This window comes from Pan troglodytes, chromosome 4 (assembly GCF_028858775.2).
Source record: "Pan troglodytes isolate AG18354 chromosome 4, NHGRI_mPanTro3-v2.0_pri, whole genome shotgun sequence".
NCBI classification, from domain to species: Eukaryota; Metazoa; Chordata; class Mammalia; order Primates; family Hominidae; genus Pan; species Pan troglodytes.
The window spans coordinates 39,465,395-39,491,434 of record NC_072402.2 but is presented as its reverse complement, the minus strand read 5'-3'; the positions used below and the strand labels follow the sequence as shown (position 1 = coordinate 39,491,434).

General features: G+C 39.7%; 1 protein-coding gene across 7 annotated transcripts in view; it reads left to right on the top strand.

Annotated features, from left to right (window-relative positions):
- Window positions 1-26,040, top strand: part of IQGAP2 (IQ motif containing GTPase activating protein 2) — a 304,162-nt gene that overhangs the window by 148,390 nt on the left and 129,732 nt on the right. For all 7 annotated transcript variants that reach the window (XM_001146396.6, XM_009448991.4, XM_063811148.1 and 4 more), the window contains 3 exons: window positions 10,201-10,357; window positions 18,509-18,586; window positions 23,630-23,706. In XM_001146396.6, coding sequence (XP_001146396.1) covers window positions 10,201-10,357; window positions 18,509-18,586; window positions 23,630-23,706 — 312 coding nt within the window. The remainder of the gene's footprint in view (window positions 1-10,200; window positions 10,358-18,508; window positions 18,587-23,629; window positions 23,707-26,040) is intronic.

The window sequence follows — 26,040 nt, the reverse complement described above, 5'->3', positions numbered from 1 at the left end:
CTCTGTCCCCTTTAGTCCAAGTCAGCAGTGTTTCTGCTGCTGGTAGAACCCCGTCTCTATTCCTGGCTTCTGTTGAGATGGCCAATTAGATCTGTGAGTCCCACTGTCACTCTTTAGGGAGTGATTGTCCAGTCACACTGTTGGTGCCCTCTCCAGAACACATTCTCATTTTTTTGCAATATGGATAAGCTGAGAATTTTCCAGATCTTTAAGTTCTGGTTTGTTTAGCCTAACAATTTTTTCTTTAATTTCTCTCACTTCTCTTGCACTTTACTAGAAGCAGTAAGGAGAAAGGAAAGTGGCAAGGAAAGCACAACAGGCTTTCAACACTTGGCTTAGAAATCTCAGCAGAATATCCAAGGTTGTCACTTACAAGCTCTACCTTCCACAAAACACAAAAACGCAATTCAGCAATGTTCTTGGCCATTTTATAACAAGGATTGCCTTTTTTTCAGTGTCTAATAACATGTTCCTCATTTCTGTCTAAAATCTCACTAGAATCACCTTTCATGTCCATATTTCTAGCAACAGTCTCTCTTAGCATCTGAGACAACGTTCCGTGGAACACAGTTTGGGGAAGCCTGCCAAACTCAACAGATTATACTATATCATCTCCCCCTGAAAGAGAAGAGTGAGACATAAGTCCTCTGCAGTCTGTTCCACTCCTACTAGATCCTGAAGTCATATGTTGATTCTTTTCATGGTATTGTGTGCCTGTGTTTTAAGGAAAATAATTAGCATTCTTAAAGCAAAGCAAAAATTTTACTAAAGAAAATAATTAGCCTTTCATGTCACTTTCTTAGAGTGAACCAAATAAGTTTTGTATGAGAGAAGGATAGGGGCCCGTAGATGCCCACCTTAGTTTTGCAGGGTGGGTTCCTACAGCCACGTTCCCCTGGGCTAATAAGGCTAATGGAATCATGGTGGCAGTTTTGCATTGGCCTCCAGCTAATGAAAAGTTTTGCCATGAGAACTTAACTTAGTCCTTCTGATGCTTTTACTGCCTGTTGACACAGAAGGTGGAAAATGACCAACTATGCTATACATAAAAACAAAGGCCAGTTATTCTTATATTCTTTTAGAATATGTCTTATGTGCTGATTTTTAAAATATTAAGGGAAAAATTGACTTGTGATACTTGAAAGTTCATAGAACAGGGCACTGCATTAAAACAGGGCTTATGCAAATAAAACACATTTTTCTGTTCTTGGCCAGCAGTTCTACCGTCAGGATACTTATTCCATACAGCACTGTATGATACAGACCAAGATTTATAGTTGGTGATTTCCTGAGTAACAACTCAGATAGCAAATGCCTCCACAAAACAACTTTCGTATGTTCTGCAAGGCACAAAGTAGTACAATAGAAAGGATTGTTTGCTTCAGGATTTTTGTGGGGTGGTTTCTTTTTCTTTTTCTTTTTCTTTTTTCTCCCACAAGACAGAAGTTTTCTTCTTGCCCTAAAATTTGAAAGATTTCTCCTTTCTCTCCCCTTCTTCCACAAGTAGTCCCACCCTAAAAAGGAAGATGAGGTTCTCTAGCAACCCTTAAGATGCTCATAAGAAATAACTTAAACTTTTGCTTTGAAACAAGACATTCACATATTGGGGTTGTGGGCCAATAAACTAGTCAATAGAAGGAATGGGGAAGAAGCAGTGAATGCAAGGACAGTGTTGGTGGGGAAGGGGGAATATTCTGGTTTTCATTTCTGTGGATTTTTAGGCCAAATTTGAAAACAGGCTCTTGATGACACATGAAGTATCTCTAACTTGATTTTATGTATGCACACTTTATGCACTATCCATACATAAGTCATAGACATATAGATTGGACTAGAATTTAGAGTTCAGAAATGAACACTCACTTGTACAGTCAGTTAATTTTCAATAAAGGTGCCAAGACAGTTCAACAAAGGTAGTCTTTTCAACTGGTGGTGCTGGGACAACTGGGTAGCCACATGCAAAAGAATGAAGTTAGACTCTCACCTCACACCATATGCAAAAAGTAGTTCAAAATGGATCAAAGACCTAAACTATGAGATAAAAGAGAAGAAAACATAGGTATAAATATATAACATATAAAATACCCAAAATATAAACAACAAAAGAAGAAATAGATAAATGAGACTTCATCAAGATAAAAACATTTTTGCTTCAGATAACACCATTAAGAAAGTGAAAAGACGGCCCACAGAATGGAGGAAACACTTTCAAATCATATATCAAATAAGAATCTTGTATACTGAATATGTAAGGAACTCTTATAACTCAAAAGTAAAAAGACAAATAATTCAACTAAAACATGAGCAATAGATTTGAAAGACATTTCTCCAAAAGTATATAAATGGGCTGTATGCATATAAAAAGAAGCTGAATATCATTAGCCATCAGGGAAATGAAAATCAAAACCATAATGAGATGCCACTTTGCATCCACTAGGATGGCTGTAATCAAAAAGACAGAAGAATATTGGTAAGGATGTGAAGAAATTGAAATCCTCATACACTGCTGGTGAGAATGGGAAATGGTACAGCTGTTTTGGAAAACAGTCTGGAAGTCCTAAAAAGATTAAACATAGAGTTACCATATGACCCAGCAATTCTACTCTTGGGTATATACCCAAGGGAAATGAGAACATACATCAGTGCAAAAACTAGTTCACAAGTGTTTACAGCAGTATCATTCACCATAGTCAAAAAGTTAGGGGGGAAAATAACATGTCCAAAAACTGATGAATAAATAAATAAATGTGATATATCCATACAATGAAACATTATCCAAGAAAAAGATATGAAGTCCAGATACATCTTACAACATAGATGAACCTTGAAAACATGCTAAGTGAAAGGTCACAAAAGGCCACATATTGTATGAGTCTATTTATATTTACATGAAATGTTCAGAATAGGCAAATCTAAAGACAGTAGATTAGTGTGTTAGGGGCTTGGGGGTAAATGGAGAATGACTGTTTATGGATATAAGGTTTCTTTTTCGGTGTAAGGAAGATGTTCTAAAATTGATAATGATGATGGTCTTTCAACCCTGTGAATATACTACAAACCATTGCATTATACGTGTTAAGTGTTGAGTGTATGATGTGTGGATTATATCTCAATAAAGATGTTAAGCCACACACAGTCATATTACATAATTACACAGTCATATTGAATTCCGTTATAATTTCAGATTTATGGACTAACACTGAATACTCAGAGTATTAAGCGACCTGTTCCAGTGCATATAGCTGGTGATCACAGAGCCAGACTTCCTGAACATGAGGCCAACTGTCTCTCCATTGTGATTGTTACAGGAAGTTTGACCCCAACATACCATACAAGTCACACTTAAAATTTGTATTGGTGTGGCCAGGTACCACTCACTTGTTCATGTAACAGATCAGCAAGCCCCTGAAACCGAGGCTGGCAATAGCAGTTTAATTCCTGCTCCTGTAAGGTTCAGTAGTGTAGGGTGGGAGTGAGGAGACACAACAGCTGCTGCTGCTTTTCTTTTTTTTAACCAACAAGAATGACCTTGAAAACATGGGGTTCTTTACCACACAATTATTCAGGGACCCTGTCTGATGGAAGTTCTTCTACCTTCTCCAGCCAGAAGATGGGGAGGAGAGAGAGGAGGTTTATCCATGGGAGGTTTTCCTGAGCCACACTTAGCAGTGGTGCACCTCTCACACTCATTTCCCCACACCTTCTGTGGTTACAACCCAGTCACTTGGCGCCTTACAGATGCTGTGGGGCTACGAATGCAGACTCTGGTATTGAAGCAGCTACATTGTCTGGGGTATATACCCTGGGGTTTGTTGTCGCCTGCCAGGAAAATTTAGGACACATACACAAGGAGTTTAGGAGCAGAAGGTTAATAGGTAGAAGAGAAGAGGGAGAAACAGCTTCCTCTGTAAAGGAGGGTGTCTCCCAGCAGAAAGGACCTGCTGGTGGTGAATGCCTCAAGTGTTATAGTAGGGTTTCAAGAGGCAGTGTCTGATTTACCTAGAGCTCATAGATTGGTTCAATCAGGTATGACGTTTACATAGTGCGGGGAAGGCTGGTTTCCCCACCCTAATCTTCTTATGCAAATGGGCTGTCCAGTTGTTGGGGCCATCTTGTCTGCTCCTTTACAGTACAGGTGGCTGGCAGAGAAGGGAAGATGGAGCCGCCATCTTGAACATGTCTACTCCTTAGTTCCTGCTGGCATTCACCTGTGCAAGCTCCCAGCTTGCTGGCTGCTCTTTGTTAGAAAATGAGTTGGGGCTGCTTTTCATTAAAAAGAAGAACCTTACCAAGGACTCCCATACCCTTGCTATCTGCCTGCGTGATTTCTTCTTAACTCCTATATCCCTATCTGGGCTTGAAGTTTTCTCCTTATACTTAAAAAATCAATCCAAAGGCTAGTCAGCCCGCATGATGACTGGGCACAAGTTTAGAAGTTGCATATCATGGCTCCTGCTTCATTGTGAGGGATTTTAATACCTTTACAGCAATGTTAAGTACCCAGTCTGACTGGTTATTCTGTCAGCAGAGTCTGTCACCTGTCCTAGAAGAATAGTCTTGTTTGTTGCTCCTAGACGGGCTGATGATTGATAGGAGTTTCCGAGTTGTATCTTATTGGAAGGACCTTTGAGAGCTCTAGGCCTGTGGGCCTTCCTGAGGAGGTGACTGCATTTGAATAGGCTCTAAGTTTCCTATACCCTGCCTCTGCCCTGCTACAGCACTACAAGGGGAAACCTGGACCATTTACCCTGCCTGTTGCAAGGTAGGTGACAAAGAGGAAGTTCTGAGAGAACAAATGAAGCCCCAGGAATCTACTCAACCCTGACAGTGAATATACTATCTTCTGACCTCATACTGAAACAGTGACAACATCTATGTCTCCAAGCCGTGGAACTCTACCGCTACTCTGGAAGCAGCCCTGCAGTGTTTCGTTATTACTTTTGTTTTACACTAGGCTAGAGGATTCAGTTTGGTGAGTTGTGAGAAATTAAAAGTTGGAATTAGAGGAGCAGAGGCTGGCCCCTGTCAGCTTATTGAGCTGGGTAGCCTTAGCCTTTTCTGAGCTTTGGAAAACCTCAGATACCATGTCAGAAAATCAACAGCATCTGAGAAAAACACCAGAAAATCATCAGCAAATGGTGATTCTGATAGCACCTCTTCCTTATGGGGTCATCATGAGAAGATTCCATGATAATCCCCATAAAGTATCAAGTCCAGATTTTGGCACAAGATCATGCTCAATAAGCAGTAGTTGTCTTTGATAATAATAGCATCATCTTTTGACTTTCAAGGCAGAGAAAAAGAGGTATCTCTATTGATGCCTAATGTTAAAAAAAGTAACATTTTGTAAATCTTTGGCAATATCTTAAAATATTTTATGATGTAACTGTGATGCTTGGAAAACTTTCTTTTTAGCAGTCAGAATCTTTCATAACCATATGTTAAGTGCTTGCTTTGTGTAAACAGGTTGCCAGGCACAAAGGGATTATAAAGAGAAAGAAGAAATGGCCTTTGCCTTTGAGCAGTTCATAATGTCATAAGAATTAGCCATGGCTATATTTTAAATAGGTTGTAGCTAACTTAAGTTTTTGCTATCAGTGTTTTATTTATTTATTTATTTTTAATTTTTTTTGAGACAGTCTCACTCTGTCACCCAGGCTGGAGTGCAGTGGTGCGATCTTGGCTCACTGCAACCTCCGCCTCTCAGATTCAAGCGATTCTCCTGCCTCAGCCTCCTGAGTAGCTGGGACTGCAGGTGCCCATTACGATGCCTGGCTAATTTTTGTCTTTAGTAGAGACGGGGTTTCACCATGTTGGCCAGGGTGGTCTTGAACTCCTGACCTCAAGTGATCCGCCTGCCTCCGCCTCCCAAAGTGTTGGGATTATAGGCATGAGCCACCATGCCCGGCCTGGTATCAGTGTTTTAAACCAACTGCACATATATCCTAATATAGACAAAAATGTGATTACCTCTTTTTAAAAACAAGCCCAACTCTAAAATATCATACTTCGGGGAGCTTTTATTTTTGCATCCTGCCCCTTGCTCCCAATTGTCAACTTATCTCGCCCTACTCTTGCTACCAATTGTCAGTTTACCCCCAGCCCCTACCCCTCACACATATACCCCAATTTCCAGGTTGTTATAAAGCATTCATATATTTTTGTGTAAAAAACAATTTCTTGCATTTTTCCAAGATAATTATTTGAAAATGTAATTATTTGAAAACAGATTGTGTTTTAATGTGAAATCACCTAATACCCTAATTAGTTTATTTAGCTTAGAAACTTGGTCTAGAGCAGTGGCTCTTAACTTGGCCATATTTTTTTTAAGGTGGCATTACTATTGATTTCTTCTTTTCCAAATTTAGCAAGTTCATGGTATTCTTACTTCAGTTTATTTGACGCAAGGCCCACATGAGATGTGAATGATATGCATGATATGTGAAAAGGAAGTTCATCATCATCACATCTTACCTGTTCCTTGTTCTTCCAGTTTCACAGCCGTTAGAATGTTAGAGCTGGCAAGGACTTTATCACCAAATTCTTATCACCAACACCCCTCCTTTAGCAGAGGAGAGAAACTGAAGCTCAGAGAGGTGAGGGTACTTGCTTGCAGTCACACCACCACTATGTGGCTGACTCCTGGTGCAGAACCCTCCCTTCAACCCAGTGCCTCTCCCTGGCTGGTAATCTCTTGTCTGTTTTTCTTTTCTTTTTTTCTTTTTGAGACGGAGTCTCGCTCTGTCGCCCAGGCTGGAGTGCAGTGGCGCGATCTCTGCGCACTGCAAGCTCCGCCTCCCGGGTTCACACCATTCTCCTGCCTCAGCCTCCCGAGTAGCTGGGACTACAGGCGCCCGCCACCACGCCCGGCTAATTTTTTTGTATTTTTAGTAGAGACAGGGTTTCACCGTGTTAGCCAGGATGATCTCTATCTCCTGACCTCGTGATCCGCCCGCCTCAGCCTCCCAAAGTGATGGGATTACAGGCGTGAGCCACCGCACCTGGCCCTCTGTTTTTCAACTCCCTTTTCTGAGCTGTCACCAAGTCCTCTTACTGTTTCCTGGAACTGTCTTTCGGTTGTCTTCCTTCCCGTTTTTTCCTGGCTGATCCCGTCCCTCAACATCTCACAACGGGAAAGGCCTGACAGAGGAGTCGGTCTCTGAGGCATCCATTATACCATATTAATTTTCTCTAATTACCACTGTCAGCACGTTACTCCTCTTCGGTGAGGCTGCCAGGAGCTCCCTGCTTCTTGTAGCTACAAATGTCAACACCGTCCTCGCATGCTAGACCTTCCAGAGCCTAGCTTCACGGGGAAGGCCCAGCTTCATTGCTCTTTTCTCCCTGTGAGCCCCAGAGGCCCACTGTCTTCCCTGGGTTTTCTTCGTGAGTCAGCCATGTTTCTTTTATGCCTTTAGTTTCTGTTCTCCCCAGCTTCCGGTTCTCTCCCTGCCTTTCCAACTACAGCAGGTCCTCCAATAATGTCGTTTCATTGATGTCATTTCCTCATAATGTTGATGAAGAAAAAGAAGGGGCCACTGTGGAGTTCGTGTGGTCTCCCCAGGTCTGCGTGGGTTTTCTCTGGGGACTCGTTTTCTTCCACATCCCAAAGATGTGCATGTTAGGTTAACTGATGTGGCTACATAGTCCCCACTGAGTGTGGTGGGGGTTTGAGTGTATCCTCCAATGGGAACGCATCTTGTCCAGGGTTGGTGCCCAACCCCCTACCTCTGAGCTGCTGGGATAGGTTCCGGCCACCCAAAACCCTGACCTGGAATAAGAGCGTGAAGAATTTTCTTACTTTTTTTGTTTTTCCAGTCCCTTCATTATACTAAAAGTTTATGTTAATCTTTCTTAATTGTATATATAGCTCACATTTATTTCAGTGTTTAACATAGAAGTGTTTTGGTCTTTATTTAGAAGTTTGTTGATGTTTTTGTGACCAGAAATATGCAATAGGAACTTAATTATTTTTTAGAGACAGAGTCTTGCACTGTTGCCCAGGCTGTAATGCTGTGGCCTGACTACAGCTTACTGCAGCCTCAAACTCCTGGGCTCAAGCAATCCCCCTACCTCAACCCCCTGAGTAACTGGGACCACAGGTGCAAACCACCATGCCTGGCTCTTTTTTTTTTTTTTTTTTTTAAGAGAGCCAGGGCCTCACTGTGCTGCCCAGCCTGGTTCAAACTCCTGGCCTCAAGCAATCCTCCTACCTCACCCTCCCAAAGTGCTGGAATTACAGGCATGAGCCATAGCGCCCAGTGTAACTTGTTTATAGAAATTAGCCTATGGTAAAATTGATTTTGTTATACATTATTTTGCTTAAATTCATAGTTTCCAAGTAGGTGAGGACTTACTGTACTCCATTCTTCAAGGCCAAGTCCAGGTTCTACCACCTTTTTAATGTTTACCTTGATTGCTGCAGTGATAACCCAATGATTCCCCTTTACTCCCAAACTTTTTCTGATTATATCCTACCATGTAGCATTGCACATCATAGCCTCTCATATGGTTCTCTGGCTTTTCCTTAGAATTGTGTTGCTTCTTAATTATATTTAATGCTCTTTGAAGGCAAGGCTTATGTTTATATTTTTATCATATATACTATTCCCCTCCCATCCATTGGAAATATGTTCAAAGACCCTCAGTCGATGCCTGAGACTGAAGATAGCACTAAACCTTGAATAGACTGTTTTTGCATATAGATACATACCTATGCTCAGGTTTAATTTATAAACTAGGAATAGAAAGAGATTAACAACAGTAACTAATAATAAAACAGAACAATTATAACAATACACTATGATAAAAGTTCTGTGAATGTGGACTCTGCCTCTGTCTCAAAATATCTTATTGTACTGCACTTACCCTTCTTGTGATGAGGAAGGGATGGGAGTGGGATAGCATGAGATTTCATCACACTACTCAGAACGATATGCAATTAAAAACTCATGAATTTTGTATTCCTGGAACTTTCCATTTAATATTTTCAGACTAGTTGACCTCAAGTAACTAAAACTGCAGAAAGTGAAACCTTGGATAAGGGGGGTCTACTGGATTCCAATTTTATAGTGCCTAATAAATGGTCAGTAATAACCACTTATTAGGGGCTTGTTGAACTTCTACAAGTTGTTGTTCAGAGCTACAAGCAGTTCAGACATATTACAGTGTTGGCAACTTGGGTTGGGATCAGTTGTTAATATTGGGGCACAGTGCTCTACTGTTTAAGTGTTGGCAGGATCAGTGGCTACTGTGTTAATGATCCTCTAGGGAGACTGTCTATATAGATATGGTGCTCACGCTAATAGTTGGATTTGTAGATCAGTAGCTGGGTGGCAGGGAGGCTGGGGGCTCCCTGCTGAGAACTGCACACCGGCCTCTTGAATCTTGCAGTAGGTAATAGTTACTTGAGAAAGGAGTATCCTCATGACTCTGGCAGATCCTCAGCACACCATTGTGACATGTGAACTGGCCTGTCTCCTCTCCCACTGTAAGTCCTTGAGCCAGTAATGACCTTGGTGTTCTCTTTTCTACAATACTGGCACAACATCTTAAGGTTTAATCTGATCTTTGTCTAAAATATTTTTTTCAGAACCCATTAAGTACGGTATCTTCCCAAAAAATATAAGTGTGTTGTCATAAGTTCCTGGTATTGGAAAAAGGAGTCTGTGTTATTTAAAGAAGCCTTGTCTGCTTCCTTAATTCCAATGCCCCTTTTCCATGCCTTCCTACCTTTCCTGGTAGTCATTCCTGGACTGAGGTAACTGCAGATTTTATAGTACTTTGGACTATGCACTCCCTAAGACACAGACCGTATAAGAATTGCCTCTGCCAAGGGCTCATAAACTTGGAATTATTTTTTCTTTAATGTCAGCAGGACTAATTCCACCTATACAAAATGGTTTGGCCTTTTCCTTCTTTGGCACAAAAGAGACTTGGCAGAGGCTCAGATAAAGGTGAAGTTGACGAGCTCTGGCATGGGAGTGAGCTCAGCGCTTCTGGGCTTTCATTCCCCCTGTTCGTCTCATGTTCAAAATCCTCATTCCACCCAGAAAGTCTTCCCTTCCCACCAGTGACACCGAAAGATGTTTCAGATCCTTCTTCCTTTGTCTCCAACACACACAGCGAAATGCTGCATGCCTTCATTTGCAGAAAGTTACCCAACTGGAATCACTTTAATATTTTTTTTAATCTTTTTAGGTGGATGGAAGTTTGCTTAGTTGAAGAATTGCCACCAACCACTGAATTGGAAGAAGGGCTCCGGAATGGAGTTTACCTTGCAAAGTTAGCCAAGTTCTTTGCCCCGAAAATGGTATCAGAGAAAAAGATCTATGATGTGGAACAAACACGTTATAAGGTAACCAAGATCTAATTGGTTTTGGCTTCCAGCTAAAAGTCAAAGTTTGGTATTTCATATCCTCTCCCTTCTTTTGCTGTTAGTGTTTCTGTAAGGATTTGGGGGGCTGGGGAATGTCTTTGGAGCCTGTTAATAGCATTCCTGAGGCAGCAGCAGTTTTAAAAAGCAAAGTGTTTCTATTTCTGGTCTGACACTAAGACACCTCTGACTTATGGGGCTTCCCAATGCCTCCGCCAATTATTCCTTCATGGAAGTCACTCTTGACTTTATTAGTGCCAGTAAAGGTAAAAGTGGGGGCATGCTACCACTCCTTTTTTCACTTGAACTTGTGGCCCTAAAGAGTTAGGGCCAATATGATAAAACAAGTAGGAAGGTCGAATGATCAGCCAAGAATTCTTTTCCATTTCATGTTTAAAGCAAGATATGACTAACCACTTTGTGTACAACTAGTTTTAAGAATTGTTTCAGGGCTAATTTGGGAAGCATTAGAAAATAAAAAGCTATTGTAGCCCTTTTAGAAACATCACAACAGCTGAGTGTGGTAGCTTTTGCCCATAATCCCAACACTTTTGGAGGCCAAGGTAGGAGGATTGCTTGAGCCCAGGAGTTCAAGGCTGCAGTGAGCTATGATCACACCACTGCCCTCCAGCCTGGGTGACAGAGTGAGACCCTGTCTCTAAGATAATAATAGCAAGAAGAAGAAAGATCAACAATAAAAACTGCACTGTTATTTAAATTTAGAAGAAGCAGGGAGAAGAAAACAAAACTAAAATAAATATCAATTTTATAGTAATAAAAATCCTGATTTTTTAGAGATACATATCAAAGTACAGATGAAGTGATACATCTAGGATTTGTTTCAAAATAATTGAGGGGAAGGTAGACAGATGATAAAAAGCTGGCCATGAGTTCATAACTGTTGAGTTGAATGATGGGTACATAGGAGTTCATTATACTATTCTGTCTACTTTTTTACATTTGAAATTATATATTCAGAAGGAAAAGGAAAAGGCCAACGCCAACCTAAAAGGCTCCTCCATTAGCAATGTATCCTCAAAACAGATTTTTTTAAATGTCTGGTGTTCTATTCTGCAATATGTGACCTCTTGTCTGCTGCAGGTCAAGGTTTCTAAAGCTTCTTTGAAACTTGATCTTTATTTTTTTAATGCATTCTGTTCTTTATATCAATATTTTTTATCTGCAGATTTTCCAGTATTCTGAACAGTTATTTCTCTTACAGCTGTAGGGAATATGTTGCATATAGTTGGAAAAGGAATGATTTCCCATTTATTGCATGATTCATAGTACCCTTCACTTCTTTAGGCAAAATATATTCTTTAAATATGTATATTAAATACAGATAGAATGTTTGAATAATCTTTAAGGTTAACAGTAGACAATATTACTTGTCAAATTTATTTTGAGTCTGTTTTCCTAGTCTGGTCAAAAAGGTCACTGAGCAAAAGTTTTTGCCTTGAATAATGTTATAAATAAAAATGTTTACATTTATTAAATCAAATTTGTGTTCATGAAGTTTCACTCCAGAGTTCCAGCTCATTATAATCTTCCACAATAAAACAATCACTTAGCCGGCTAAAATTGAAGTTTAGAAAAATTTTTTGAGAAATGTTTTTAGAAATTCAGAGAAGCCCAGAAAAAGACCATCTGTATCCTCTCTCCACAAAATAAATATTAGTCCACATTTTAGACTACAGCTTGTCTTTCTTTCATTGCTTTTATTTTGGTTATAATGAAGATCTAGGTCTGTCAGTACCAACACATATGTAGATTTGATGTTAGAGTTAAAGCGTAGTTGGAGTAGGCTCCAGCTCGACTGAAAGGGAATTACAGATTTTCTTTTGGCTTTCATGAACTGTGAGAATCAGGCTGGGAAGACGGGCCCTTCATGGAAGTGAGCCTCAGAGCAGTATGTGTGCTAGTTCTTTTCTCTTCCTGGAATGTTGTATACCTTGAATATAGGAGTGTCCTTCCTGACCAGCTCGGGGCCCTCATGGCAGTTGCCTCATGGCAACTTAAACAGGTACCTTCTCCTCCTGGCATCAGATATCCTATTATTTAAATGAATAGCAACTTATCTTTAGGATGGGGACAGGGGAAATAATATTTGCAATTTCTGGTTATGGAATAAAATACTTGCGGGGCGTAGGCAGGTGGTGACATACATCCCCAAGTGAAACATCACAAGAGGGAGGCCACCCCTGCCCCATCAGATCCCTGGAAGGCCGGATGGCACAGAGGTGACGCTGGGAGAGGGGCAGGAAGGAGGGAGGCACAGCAGGAGGGAGGTCGTGGCCAGCTGTGGCGTGGGAGCCCCTCCTTGCTGAGCTAAAAGAAAAAAACATAAGACAAATGGAAAGGACCCCTCTGTGGATTGACTGCAGAAAAGAGGTTTGTTTTTTTCTTTATTAAATCCCTGAAAGTGCCTAGTGTTCTTGATGGAAACTTTGAGTGATTTGCCATGTAATCATAAAATCTTACTTTAGGGCCTTTTCATCTCTCATAGGAAAATGAAAGGAGATAAATATTAGCAAATAGGTAACGCAACTTCCTGATCTTGTGTTCTTCAGGACTGAAGCATGTCACATAGCCCTTTGCAAGGAGAGCTAAATCATGGGACTAAGGCAAAGATGTTGAAGCACGAGGGAACGCTCAATAACCCAGCCCCAGCCCCTTGTGCCATCTGGAAACCATGAATTCAGTGAACTCAGGCTCTCGCTGCAGGGTCTGCCTAGACTGCAGCCATAAAATATGTCAGCCTTGGCCCTGGCAGCTTTGATGACCATCAGTTAGGCAGACAGGAGCTTTTGTGCTACCCCCTTCTCTTTGTCAGCTTATGTACAACCCTAGTTCCTCATTAATTTAGGGTTGGAAAGATGTCCTGAGTATTAGAGTTCAACTTTCCAGTTATAAGTATTTTTTCCATGGCCACCTCCGCCCTCCACACCAGGTCTGAGTTACATGCCCACGCCATGTGCACTGCAGCTCCTGACACAGTCTCTCTTGCACATGCCATAGTGTATTGTAAAGTGGGCAGGCACCGTATGTGCCTCTATGCCCCATCCCCAGCAAATGGTGCAGGGTCTTATCCACAGTAGGTACTTGGGGAATAGCTGTTGGATGAAGGAATGAATGACAATAGTTTCACATAAGCCAAAGGATTCCATTCCTTTTCTTACCTTCTGTGCTTTATTTGGTACATACTCAGTATGCTGAGTGTGACGCTCTTCCTCTAAGAACGGTGCTCAAGCCTCCTGCAGAACCACCTAATGGGTGTATGTAAAAATTGGATTCCTGGGTCCCACCCCAGACTACTGAGTCAGGCAGCATCTCTTGACCCAGGAAGCGGTACTCTTAATAAATCACCTGCAGGTGATTCTTTTCTTCTGCACTTTGAGTTGAGAACCACTGCTCTAATAGGTGAATAAACATTAATATACCAAATTGCAATACAGTTGTAGGGAAGGAAGATAAAGTTATACCATGATAGAAATACATATAGGGTAGAATTCATTCATCCATGCAACACTTATGAAGACCCATTGCATGTCAGGCACTATTCTAGGCACTAACGGCAGAATAGTGAGCCAAGCAGACAAGGGCCTGGTTTTGTGGTGGCGGGGAGGCAGACTAAGTGAATTTATAACTGTGAATTGTGATAAGTGTCTGAAGGAAGACACGAAAGCCAGTGTTATGGGTAGATAGCAACGGCCAGGAGATGGGCTTCTCTGAGGAGTTTACTCTGAGGATGGAAGAGTGAGAAGAAAGTCACCTGTGTGCAGTCAGGGGTGGGCACCGGGAAGAACTGTCCAAAGAGAGGGAGCTCATTTGTGAGAGACTTGCCACAAGGAGGAAAAGAGCTTGTCCGTAGCAGAGTGGTTGAAAGGGACAGTGGTGGAAGATGAGGCCAGGAAGAGCAGAGATGAGATTGCACAGCCATGCAGGCCCCATGGAGCACCTGAGATTTCATGCTACGTTGTGGGGACAGCAATCAGAAGCCTTGTGATGCCATATGATGCAGTTTGCGCTTCAGAAACATCAGTTGCTGCTATACAGAGAACAAACCAGAAGGAGGATGAGAGGGGAGACAGAGTCCAGTGAGGGAATAACTCAGTCCAGGTGGCAGTGACCTGCACAGACAAGAAGTGAACTGCTTCGAGAGGGAAAACCAAGGGTGGATCCTGAAAAGGAAATAGAAATGGATGGAGGGCCATGAGAAGACAGCTGGGTGGACAGTGGGAGATGACCAAGGAGGAGGGAGCAGTCCTGTCCATTCTAAATGGGGTGTTTGGTGGTGAAGGGCCAGGAAGGTTTCCATGGTGGGGACTTGAGAGATTAGAGAGTGGTCCCAAGCAGACTGGGGCAGGCAGGAGAAAGAGGAGTGGACAGAAGGGCCTTCCTTGGAGAGGTTTCAGTCTGACAAGGTTCAAACATGAATAGTACTCTGAATAGCACCTTGATAATTGTAGGTTTGTAATAAGTTCTTGTCAAATAGGTAGGTGTGCCTTAGATAGGGAAGGCATGCACACAGTGGTTAGCAGTGTGAACTGTAGAATCAAAATACTTCAGCGTCTAGCTTCGCCATTAACTTTGGCTCTCTGAGCCTCAGTTTCCTCACCTGTGAAGTGGGAATACAGATTGAATATCCCTAATCCAAAAATCCAAGGTGTTCCAAAATTCAAAACTTTTTGAAGACCGACATGACACTCAAAGGAAATGTTCCTTGGAGCATTTCGGATTTCGGATTTTGGGATTAGGGATGCTTAGTCAGTATGTCTGATGCAAATATTCCAGAATTTGTAAAAATCAGAAACTCGAAACGCTTCTAATGCCAAACATTTCAGATAACAGATCCTCAATGTAATAACAACAGTATCTGCCTTTGTGGAGATATTGTGAGGCACAAAATGATCCATGCAGGGCACTTGGCATGGTGCCTGATAGACATGAGCATCTAGTGAATATTGGAGGCAGTGCTTGTTCTAAGGTACTTGAGCAGTAAAATGAGTATAATATTTGGACTTGAAGTCCAAATATTATGGGATTCTGCAAGGGAGTCTTAACCTTGAGCCTAACAAGTTAGGTCAACTCAAGCATCTTACTTATTTGTGCCATCAGTTTCCTCATCTGTAAAATAAGCAAATTTGGATAATGTTATTTGTTTCTAAACTACCTCCTGGTTTTAAAATGCTCTAATTCCAATATGTAGGATGTTAGCATCCAATGATGACAATGTAATTCCTCATCTATGCAGTTTAAACTAGATGAACCATGTTTGCTGGTGTAATAGCTCAGCAGTGGAAAAACAGCATATACTTCCTGGTCTAATACCTGAAAGAAATTAGGTGTATGGATAACAGCAACGCTTGGCTAAATCTGACTGTAGACATGTCACCTCATCTAATAGTAATATACAGGACTGGAGCGGGAAGAAAAGACTTGTTAAAGATGATTATAGTGGACTGGGATTATTTCAAGCCTAATTAGAAGACCATTTTCATTCTAAGTGAAGCAAACTCAGTATATTGACAATGTTATTGCTGCAATTCACTAACGAAAGTGTGCTAACATGAATCATAGGATTCTGAAGTCAGCATTCTCAGGTAGTTTAAAAGGATGAAGGATTTGAAATCTGTCATTTCATTTGTTGCAGAAATATGACCAAGATAACCACCCTTTTCTTCAGTGCCTCTTAACATGAAGCACTGAAATTTTTTCTGACCTTAAAGGTAAATGAAAGTTCCAAGCCTAATCTTGTACTGTAATAATTAAAATAGCTAATATTTACTGCATTCTTAGGTGCACTTTGCAACTAAATACCTTCCATATATTCTCAGATTAATCTCTGCAACTCAAAGAAGCATTTTGTGGCTCAGGAACCAAGGTTCAGAGAGATTTCTATCTTTCCTGAGATTACTTTGCTAACAAGACCACTAAACACATGGGTGTCTTTGTTACGTAATTTGGGATTGTTGGAGCCCACCAGTTTTGGACACCAGAAGCCCTCTGTGGTCAAACAAAATTAGGTTTATTTAACTTGTTGGGCAAGAAAAGTGCATACCCATATTGCCACAGAGAAGAGAAATGAGTAGATTTGGGCTTGTGCTGGGTGATTCTAGTAGGGATTTAGGGAAGCAAGAACCCATTTTCTTTTGGGTGTCGTCAGAAAGTGGGATCAATTTGGTGTCCTGGTAATTTTTATCTAAGTGGTGGGAAGATTGAATAGGGACTTAGATTGTCATCAGTAAAGAAAGCAGAGTACCGCATATTAGTTGGAAGAGGGGGACATTATTTATTTTGTGGCACAGAGGGTTCTCATACCTGTCTTGGTTCAGACTTGATTGTGGATTGTTTCTATCTTGTTCTTCCATGGTCACAGAGTGGCCTTGTCTGAAAATTATTTGCATAAGCAAATTTTTGCTGAGTTATAAACACTCAAACAGTATAGCCTGACCTGTCAACTCTCTGGGCTCTGTTTATTCCTATTCCTTTTCCTTCTTCCCTTCCTTCAACTCTCCCTTCCTCTATCTAATTCATTAGTAGTTAATTTTTGCCTTCCAAAGAATAATCAAACAATCTAGGTCCTTCATTCTTCTCTGGTAGAGTGTTAGCATAGGGAAGGTTTTCAGATCCGGAGAGATATAGTCTTGAATCCTAGGTCAGCCAGTTGACAACTACTTGACTTTAGGCAAATCACATCATCTTTTTGGTCTATCTTTCCATATCTTTAAAAAATAGGAATTTATTCCATTGTGTGAATGCACCAGAGGTTATTTAATCTTATTCACCCACTAAAGGACATTTCCATTATTCCCAGTTTGGGTCTATTAAAATAAAGCTGTTATGAACACTGCAAAAAAAAAATAGGAATGATAATTACCTTTCAGGGTGTTTTGAAAATTAGGGTTAATTTACATGAAGTGATTGGAACACATGGTTCAATCACGAATAGTGGCCACCATTGAGAAGGCATAAACATTTGTCAAATGTTAATTTGCTTATACTTTATAATTTCTAACAGCAATGAAAATACTTTTTTTTTTTTTTATTATACTTTAAGTTTTAGGGTACATGTGCACATTGTGCAGGTTAGTTACATATGTATACATGTGCCATGCTGGTGCGCTGCACCCACTAACTCGTCATCTAGCACTAGGTATATCTCTTTTTATACAACAAATTATTAGATTGTAGAAGGTAACAGAAGGTGGGAAGAGCCAAACTTTCTGAATGTGATTATCTACTACTGAATGTTAGTTATATGGTAAAACTTGCTATAGTTATTGTTTTGTACATTTATTAAAAATTACAATAAATAGATAACATTGTGCTATGCATTTAATTAGTGAAAAGCACAAGATCATTTTAAAGTTCTTAATGGTTCATTCCTGATAAATTTTTATGAGATACAGGCAAGAATGCTATACTTACAGGCTGTGCAGAAGGAATGACTATCTGATGAGGGCTATAAAGAAGAAATGGGAGATACACAAAAGCTATTTTTATTGTAGGGATAGAAAAAGATCTTGTTAAATATTTCTGCTGAAGGTTTGTTTCTTATATACAAGGCCAAGATCAGGGTTAAATTAGAAGAACCAATACTGAAGTTAGTTCTGAATTGTGGGATGGTTTTTGTTTTCATCTTTGTATTTTGCTATATTTTCCTATTTTCCAGGTTTTCTGCAGAAATATTCTATTCATGACTAGAACAAAAAAAAATGTAGTCTTCTAAAAATCCTGTCTTTTTCTGAAGTTGCTAGGCCTCTCAGCCATGGTTGCCAAAATCTGGACACAATGCATGTGTGTGTATGTGCGTACACACCCACGCCTGTGTACGTGTGTCTCATAAAACATCCTTAAGCATGAGCTAGACATTAAACAGTCTTGGAGATTGTAGTTCAGAATTTACCTCAAACGTGTGAATTATGGAAATTCATGGTTCATCACAGATGGTTGGGATGTTGCCAAGATACATCCTTTAGCATGCCTCTGTTTGCTTTATGTGAACATTAATAACTCTGTTCCAGGAGAAATACAATTGAAAAGCATCCTGTACATGAAAAAAGTTATTGCAAATGACTCACTTTTTGTGTGGTTCCTTCTCTCCCTTTTTCCCTCCTATCGTCACTTTAGAAGTCCGGCCTTCATTTTCGACACACAGATAATACCGTCCAGTGGTTAAGAGCGATGGAGTCTATTGGTCTACCCAAGGTAAGCCTTCACACACTGGAATCTGAACTAGAAAGGCAAAGGGATAGTACACAAACATCTCTTTATGAGCAATGACTTTGGAGACTGGGTTATGTTAATGTAGAAATGAGAAATGTGAGGACTAAAAAACATGGAAAGACCTATCCAAAGTAACATATGGCAAGAACTCAGAATGAGGGATGTGCCCAGATTGAAAGCAGCCAGGTCAAATTGTGCACAAAATAAAGGCAGAACAAGCTATAGCTGGTAGATAGGTGAGCTATCTAAAATAGCCAACTCCCTTTCTTGTGTTGCTATTTGTACATAAAGATTCTAAGTCTCAGCCAGTTGTGGTGGCTCATGCCTATAATCCCAGCACTTTGGGAGGCTAAGGTGAGAGAATCACTTGAGGCCAGGAGTTTGAGACCAGCCTGGGCAACATGGCAAGACCCTGTCTCTATTAAAAAAAAAAAAAAAAAAAGAAATCTCATTGTATTAGTATACACTTTATTACTGTAAATTATTATAAATTTATTTTTTGTAAATTATTGTTATTATTATTTCAAGACAGAGTCTGGCTCTGTCGCCCAGTCTGGAGTACAGTGGCTTAATCTACCACCTCCGCCTCCCATGTTCAAGTGATTCTCCTATCTCTGCCTCCCAAGTAGCTGGGAACACAGGCAAGTAGCTGCCCCATGCCCAGCTAATTTTTGTTTTTGTTTTTGTTTTTGTAGAGACAGGGTTTTGCCTTGTCGGCCAGGCTGGTCTCAGTCTCCTGAGCCCAAGCAATCTGTCCGCCACGGCATCCCAAAAGTGCTGGGATTACAGGGATGAGCTACCATGCCCAGCGTATAAATTATTATTATAAATCATAATATCACTTGTAAAGGCTAGTGGGTTATAGCTCTTATTCCTAAAATAGATCTCCTAAATATAATTTAACTCAGCAAACATTCAGTGCTTGTTAAATTTGAAGAGCAGGCATCCTAAAGTCTGTGAGAGAATTAGGCAAGTGGAGGAAATGAGGAAATAATTACATTTGATAAAAATTGTAGAACTATTTTTTTAAACTTGTTATTTTGAAATAATTATAGAATCACAGGAAGTTGTAAAAATAGTACTTCTATGTGTATCCTTCATTCAGCTTTCCCCTAGTGGTGACATCTAACTGCAGTACATGTTAAATTGACATTGGTGTGTTAGTGTAAACTAGACTACAGACCTTTTTCCATTTTCACCATTTCATATGCATTTATTTGTGTAAGTGGGCATGTGTGTGCATGTATGTGTGATTCTGTGCAGTTTTATCCCATGAATAGATCTGTGTAACCACCACCACAATCAAGACACAGACACACAGAAGAGTGGTCCTTCTGATTGCATCCCTCCCCCAGCCCTGTTCCCTGGCAACCACTAATATGTTCTCGATCTCTATAGTTTTGGCATTTTGAGCACAATATATAAGTGTAATCATACAGCAGGTATCCTTTGAGTCACATCGTTTCCACTCTGTATATGGTCCTTGAGACCCATCTGGGTCAATAACTTGCTCCTATGTGTTGCTTAGTATGTACAGCTATTTTTTTTTTTTTTTTTTTTTTTTGAGACAGAGTCTTGCTCTGTCACCCAAGCTCGGGTGCATTGGCACAATCTCGGCTCACTGCAACCTCCGCCTCCCAGGTTCAAGTGATTCTCGGGGTTATCACTTACAGGCATGCACCACCACGCCTGGCTAATGTTGGCCAGGCTGGTTTTGAACTCCTGACCTCAGGTGATCTGCCCACCTCAGCCTCCCAAAGTGCTGGGATTACAGGCGTGAGCCACTGCACCTGGCCTGAAATCTGTTTCTTATCAGGCTGTTAGTTTCAAGTTTAAGAAAAAGAGTAAGAAATAGTATGTAGGATAACCCCCCGAGTTATCAAGTGTAACCTCCCGAGTAGCTGGGGTTACAGGTGGGCACCACCACACCTGGCTATTTTTTGTATTTTTAGTAGAGACAGGGTTTCCACATGTTGGCCAGGCTGGTCTCGAACTCCTGACTTCAGGAAATCTGCCCGTCTCAGCCTCCCAAAGTGCTGGGATTACAGGCATGAGCCACCATGCCTGGCCTGTACAGCTATTTTTAAAAAATTATTTAGGAGTGGTCTCGCTGGAGGTCAAGAGGATAAGCTACTGGCTTATGAAGACCTCTGTTGTGCCAGGTGTGCAGTGAAAAACACCCACCACCACAGAAACAGAAGATTCTTTAAATGTAATTTATTAATGCCCATTTTTAATATAATTGTGCTCATATCTGTTTTAGGTCAGTCTCATTTTATCTTGAAATGATCAATGTTTAAATTTTGTTCTGCCATTTTTAATCAAACTATTTCCTCTTCTCCTAAAATGCCCAGAACTTTAAATGCTGTTTCCTTCTAGGAACTGGCTATAATACATAATTCATATTTCTGGATTGTAATGTAGCAACTACTAACTAGAGACTGGATGATAAACCGATTAATAAAAAACAAATTTAAACAGAATTGTTTTGTATAAGGCAACATCAAATTCAGATAATTTCATTGGATTTGATAGATTTGATGTAAACCTTTTCAAATCGTATGTATTTAGGGCCAAACAAGTGGTGTTATAGAGCAGATTTTATTTTAACATTGGTTTTTATTATGAAGTCATTGATATATTGCATTGCAGGGGCAAGAGACTGTACTGAGTTGACTTTGATGTATCATATTTAACTGGTATTCCTTCATTTATCAATATTAAGTGCTTACTCTGTGCTCAGTATCATGCTAGGTGCCAGAAATACAATGCTGCATAAAACATTCTGGTGAATGATAAATTGATCTCATCTCCTTGCTGAAGGAAGACATTTATAATGGCTTTCCAGGAGAAATATAAATATAAAAGATTCTTGTTTAAAGAAAAGGGAAGAGGCAATTGTAGTTGTTCTCTGCTTACATAGAGAACTTTAAACCGGTAATACTCTTTTTTGTTGTTTTTTTGAGACGGAGTCTCGCTCTGTCGCCCAGGCTGGACTGCAGTGGTGCCATCTCGGCTCACTGCAACCTTCGCCTCCTGGGTTCAAGTGATTCTCCTGCCTCAGCCACCCAAGTAGCTGGGACTATAGGTGTGCTCCACCATGCCCAGCTATTTTTTTTTTTTTTTTTTAATTTTTAGTAGAGGTGAGGTTTCACCATGTTGGTCAGGCTGGTCTTGAACTCCTGACCTCAGGTGATCTACCTGCCTCTGCCTTCCAAAGCACCACCATGCCCAGCTAATACTCTTCTGAATTTAGGGATCCTCTTCTCATTGATACTTTAGTAGCAAATGCATTAAAGGAAAGTTGGAAAGGCTTTTTAAATTTCTTAGGCTACTGCCATTTCTTTAAGTACTTAGTAATTATATATTTTGTAGCTCAAGAAACTTTGCTTCTTTCTTTTCTCAGCTTTTCTCAATGACCAATAGGAAATTGCACTTGAGTATCAAGTACTACCATATGATGCATTATTTTAGTTTTTGATGTCAGTTTTTATAAAATATTTACTTAAAGTAAATAATGTCTAAATGATTATCTTAATTTTAAAAGCCTCAAGCTTAATTATTTTTTGTGTGTGCTTAGGAACAGAGAAGTTTGGTGCCTCACTCTGAAATCTGTTTCTTTTGTTGATTTCTTTGTTCGTTTGTTTTGTTTTGAGATGAAGTTCTGTTCTTGTCACCCAGGCTGGAATGCAGTGGCACGTGCTTGGCTTACTGCAACCTCCACCTCCTGGGTTCAAGCAATTCTCCTGCCTCAGCCTCCCAAGTAGCTGGGATTACAGGCATGCACCACCACGCCTGGCTAATGTTGGCCAGGCTGGTTTTGAACTCCTGACCTCAGGTGATCCGCCTGCCTCAGCCTCCCAAAGTGTTGGGATTACAGGCGTGAGCCACTGTACCTGGCCTGAAATCTGTTTCTTATCAGGCTATTAGTTTCAAGTTTAAGAAAAAGAGTAAGAAATAGTGTGTAGGATAACCCCCCGTGACACACATTTACCTATGTAACAAACCTTCACATGTACCCCAAACCTAAAATAAAACATGTTAGAAAAAGGAAAAGAGTGTGAAGGTGTATTCAAAACTTTGAGGTTCAGACCTTTCAGTCTAGTAATTTCATATTTAGATGATTATCCAAAATAATCAGATGCTCAGAAAATACAGAAATATTCATTGCAGTAGCTTATAATAGGGAAAAATTAGAAGCAAAACAAATGTTCAACCATGGATTAACTGGCTAAGCTAGGGTTCAAAAATATAAACGAATCATATACATCTATTAAAAATAATCTTATAGAATAATGAAGAGGATGGGAAATAATTGTGTTCTGTTAAGTGTTTTAAACAGGTTACACTAAGTACAATTTTGTTTTCACATGCACACATATCTATAAACCTAAAAAAATCAGAGACATACAGAAAAAAAGACCAGAAGAAAAATAGGGACAAAATCGCTAATAGTGATGATCTGGGAGGTGGGGTCATAGATGTTTTTCCTTCATACCTTATATACTTTCCAGATTTTATTTGGTGAAAATGTCTTACTTTAAACAGATTTTTTTTAATGTATGTGTGTGTGTTGTATATGCATGTATACATGTCTACAGAGCACATATGCCAAGTTTTTAACAATGCAATAAAGTGGCTAATAACAAGGACACCCTTCTCAGGCCCATGGGACCTCTGGGAAGTCACAGGAGTGTGAAGGCTACAGGAGGCAGAGCCCACATGTGCTCATATGCCCTATGAAATGAAACACTGCCACTAGCACTGTGGACACAGCCTTCTTGGAGTAGCTGGCTGGGGACCCCACCATCCTCCTGTGGACCACTAAGAGGCATGCTGTCAGGCAGGGGTCCAGATATGGCGATTGGTCTATCTCTACAGCAAGATGAAGCAATGGCAGAGAGGTTCCTCTATATTTAAATAATTATAGGATAGCAAGGACAATCAAAATAGGGTCATTTTGGGAAGTTAAAATACTTGTGAGAAGCAAAACATATAATAAATATTGTTTCTTTTGTTTTCCAGATATTTTATCCAGAAACAACAGATGTCTATGATCGGAAAAACATACCAAGAATGATATATTGCATTCACGCACTGAGGTAGGGGGAAAATGCAGCTAAAAGATGCTCTAAGAAGTAGATTTAAATAAAACTAAAATTTCAATTTTAAAAGAGGTTTTAAGTTACTTTAATAGTTTGAAGAACTTTTTATTAAATTCCATTGTTTTGGATTTGCTGGTACAAAATTAAAATAATGGTCACATATAAGCAATTCTTGAACTTGAAAAATGTTTTTCTGATTTTTAAATCTAACTCAAAATAGAAAACCAGAAAATGATTGAAAACCATTAAGTACAATACAGAGAAAATTTAGGTTGAAACTTCTAGAAATCCAATTGTAATGTACTACTATATTCTTGAGTTATGACCTAGTTTACAAATATAATGCAGATATATCAAATGAGCAGCTTTAATAGTCATTATAATTTGGGTTTAATGAGTTAAAATTATAATTTAGTTCAATTCTTACAAATTAAGAAAATATGATGGTAAGAATGGTTTCTTTTGATCTTCTGTTCAATAGAATTTGTACCCTAAGGATAAAGAAGAAACATAGTAGTTGGTGTAAATTAGTCAAATCAAGACACATTCATTATTTTAAAGCAATTGTTCAATAACTTAATTTTTGAAAATGCTGAAATTCTGCTAGTTCACAGATTACATTTTATCTTATTGGCCTGGAAGAAATGTGATTTTTAGATGGTAACAAAGATTATTCTAAAAATCCAGTTTGTGGCTGTTGTCTTGAATGTACACAGGTAATGGTTTTGGAAGACTTCGTGTCTGATTAAATTTTAAATTACTTTTAGAACATCTGCCTTGTGTTTTCATCACTAGAAGTCATTTTCCTGGCAGAGTACTCTGCCTAGAGGTTTATGTTGACTTCTTCCTGGCTCTTTTCCTCTCCAAAGGAAAATGCTTCTACAATAATTCATGGTGGTGTTGGCTTTCTAGAGAAGAAATTTGATTATGTCATATAATTTGACTTTTTCCCCCAGTCAGTACTTATGGGATTGCTTTGGAAGATGACAGTTGCTAGAAATATAGACCAAGTGTAGATGCCTTTGCTATGATTTTGTTTTATTCTAGTAACTTAGAACAACTGGTTAAAAAAAGAAAAACAACAACAGTGAAAACAAACCTACTTCATGCTGCCTTCTCAGATGTGGCGAGAGTATCATTATGCCACAGGTTTTCTAAAAGCTCCTTGTGCAAAAGTGCTTATGTTGAGGAATATTTTCAACTTGTGTTGCCTGATATTCTTTATTAAATATTTTTCTGATCTTAGAATGATAACTTAACACTATAGTTAGTACTGGGTCTATGACCTGCTAAGCCAGCCACGACTAGTTAATGCCATTGCTACATGTGTGCATCACAGTGCTAATCTCTAGTTCTGTCGCATGCTCGTGGGCTGTCTCGTATAAGTTTCAATTGTTTTTCTGAAATAGACAACTGGGACATTCATGTTAAGGAGCTTATAAACAAAAGGTATGCTAAGTTCCTTTCTGGTGATATCATGGTTCTCCTAAAGGAGCTATCTAGAGCTGCACTTAGACTTACATGTGTATTTGCCATGGTTTTAACAATGGCTTGAATAGCTTGGTAAACAAAGAAAAAACAACTTTTTGCTTATTATTGCCAATTGTATACAAATATTGATGTGATATTTTCCAGGACTGTGTTTTTCAGTTATTCATCATAGACATCTCCATTACTTTTACTCATCCTGGAGGGGATTCCTGTTGGGTCATGTCATTCACCAGATCTGATCTTAAGTAGGATATTTTATCTTCAAAAGCAATATTTATTTAGTAAATAGCATTCTCCTCGCTTTTCTTTGTTCTAAATTATTGTGTAGCTGCCTCTCACTATGGAGCCGAGAAGTCCCAAGTGTATCTTGAAGCTTTTTCCATCAAAACTTGTTCCTGCTATGATTTAAAATGCAGTCAGTCACTCAAAGGAGGCTGATATTCTGCTTTGTTGTGCAAGACACATTTGAAAGCTGAGGAACAATCCTCTAATAAATACAGTGGGTTTGATAAATACTCTTGCTGCATAGTTAGAAATGATGATGGAAATGAACTAACATGTCTTCAGCTTTTATATCCTGGCTGCAAATACAGCACTGCTGCTGTATTTGAGAGTTGTTATTACCTGGTAGAGTAATTAGGCAGGTCAGAGATTCTGATTATAACTCAGAAGCCAGCAAGGAAGTTTCCCTAGGAAGTTAAGCTTGCCAGGCGCTGCCTTCTTCCTGCCCCAGCCTGTGGGCCTGACTTGATCTAAAAAGTTAGCTCTTAGCCCTGACCAAACTTGTCTCCTATTCCCTGTCATCTTGATTTGGGCTTAACAACCTAACTTCTGGGTGCT